The following is a 1,041-nucleotide window of genomic DNA, read 5'->3' as shown; positions in this document are numbered from 1 at the left end:
GCAGCCCCTACTCGCTGCTGGACCTGGGCTCCAAAATGGCCGAGATCTCCTCGTCGGCGTCGTCGGGCGCCGCGCTGCCCTACGCCTCCTCGCTGGGCTACGCGGGCGCCGGCTCCTTCCACGGCGCCGCCGCGGCCGCCGCGGCCGCCGCCGCCTCGGGCGGGGGCCACACGCACTCGCACCCCTCGCCCGGCAACCCGGGCTACATGATCCCCTGCAACTGCAGCGCGTGGCCCGGCGCGGGGCTGCAGCCGCCGCTCGCCTACATCCTGCTGCCGGGCATGGGCAAGCCGCAGCTGGACCCCTACCCCGCCGCCTACGCGGCCGCGCTATGACCGCGGCGGGGCCAGCGGCGCCGCCGCCGCCTGTTGCGCCCGCCGAGCCCACGGGAACCGAGCGGAGCCCGGCGGAGCCGAGCGGAGCGGCGGGCGGCCCCGGCCCCCGCACCCTCTGTGTGTGTTGCATGCAGCCCTCGCGGACAGCCCCGCCGGGAGAAACGCGGAGAAAGGGGGAGAAAAAGACAAAAAAAAAAAAAAAAAAGGACAAGAGTTACCCCCTCCGCCGCCGCCCAAAAGTGCTGGTTCCTGAGAGCCGCGGGACGCCCGCGCTGCCGCCCGTCCCTGCTCTCCCCGTGGCGCCCTCGGGGCCGCCGCGCGGTTGGGGGGTCCCGGGCTGCGCCGAAACGCGCGGAGGCTCCGCCGCGCCGCGCCGCGCCGCGCACGTGGAGCGCGCGCGGGAGCCGCGGCCGGCGGGAGGAGCCGAGCCCGGGCCCTCCGTGCCTGTGTCCCCGCGCGAACGCGAGGGCTCGGTCCGAAAAGGAGCGAGAAAACAAGAAATCCCACTCTGTGAATTACTTTGCCCACTGTCGAGTCGGTTTTAACCTGAAAAAAAATAATAATAATTAAAAAAAAAAAAAAAAAGTGGAATGCCTTTCAAAGGGAATAAAAATATTGCGGGGCCGTCTGAGGATCGCAATATTATCTAAGGTTAAATCAGACTTTTTTTGTCTGAGTGCTAATTATCTATTTATTATTTAGCTGA

At 66.7% G+C, this 1,041-nt stretch overlaps 1 protein-coding gene across 1 annotated transcript in view; it reads left to right on the top strand.

Annotated features, from left to right (window-relative positions):
- The window catches only part of SOX21 (SRY-box 21), a 3,372-nt gene extending 3,037 nt beyond the window's left edge, over positions 1 to 335 (top strand). Inside the window, exon 2 of the mRNA XM_026040464.1 lies at positions 5 to 335. Coding sequence (XP_025896249.1) covers positions 5 to 335 — 331 coding nt within the window. The remainder of the gene's footprint in view (positions 1 to 4) is intronic.
- The last annotated feature ends 706 nt before the right edge of the window (positions 336 to 1,041 follow it).

This window comes from Nothoprocta perdicaria, unplaced genomic scaffold, assembly GCF_003342845.1.
Source record: "Nothoprocta perdicaria isolate Ctin4 unplaced genomic scaffold, notPer1 scaffold_259, whole genome shotgun sequence".
NCBI classification, from domain to species: domain Eukaryota; kingdom Metazoa; phylum Chordata; class Aves; order Tinamiformes; family Tinamidae; genus Nothoprocta; species Nothoprocta perdicaria.
Note: the sequence above shows the minus strand (reverse complement) of the source record. Positions and strands in the feature narration are given on the sequence as shown.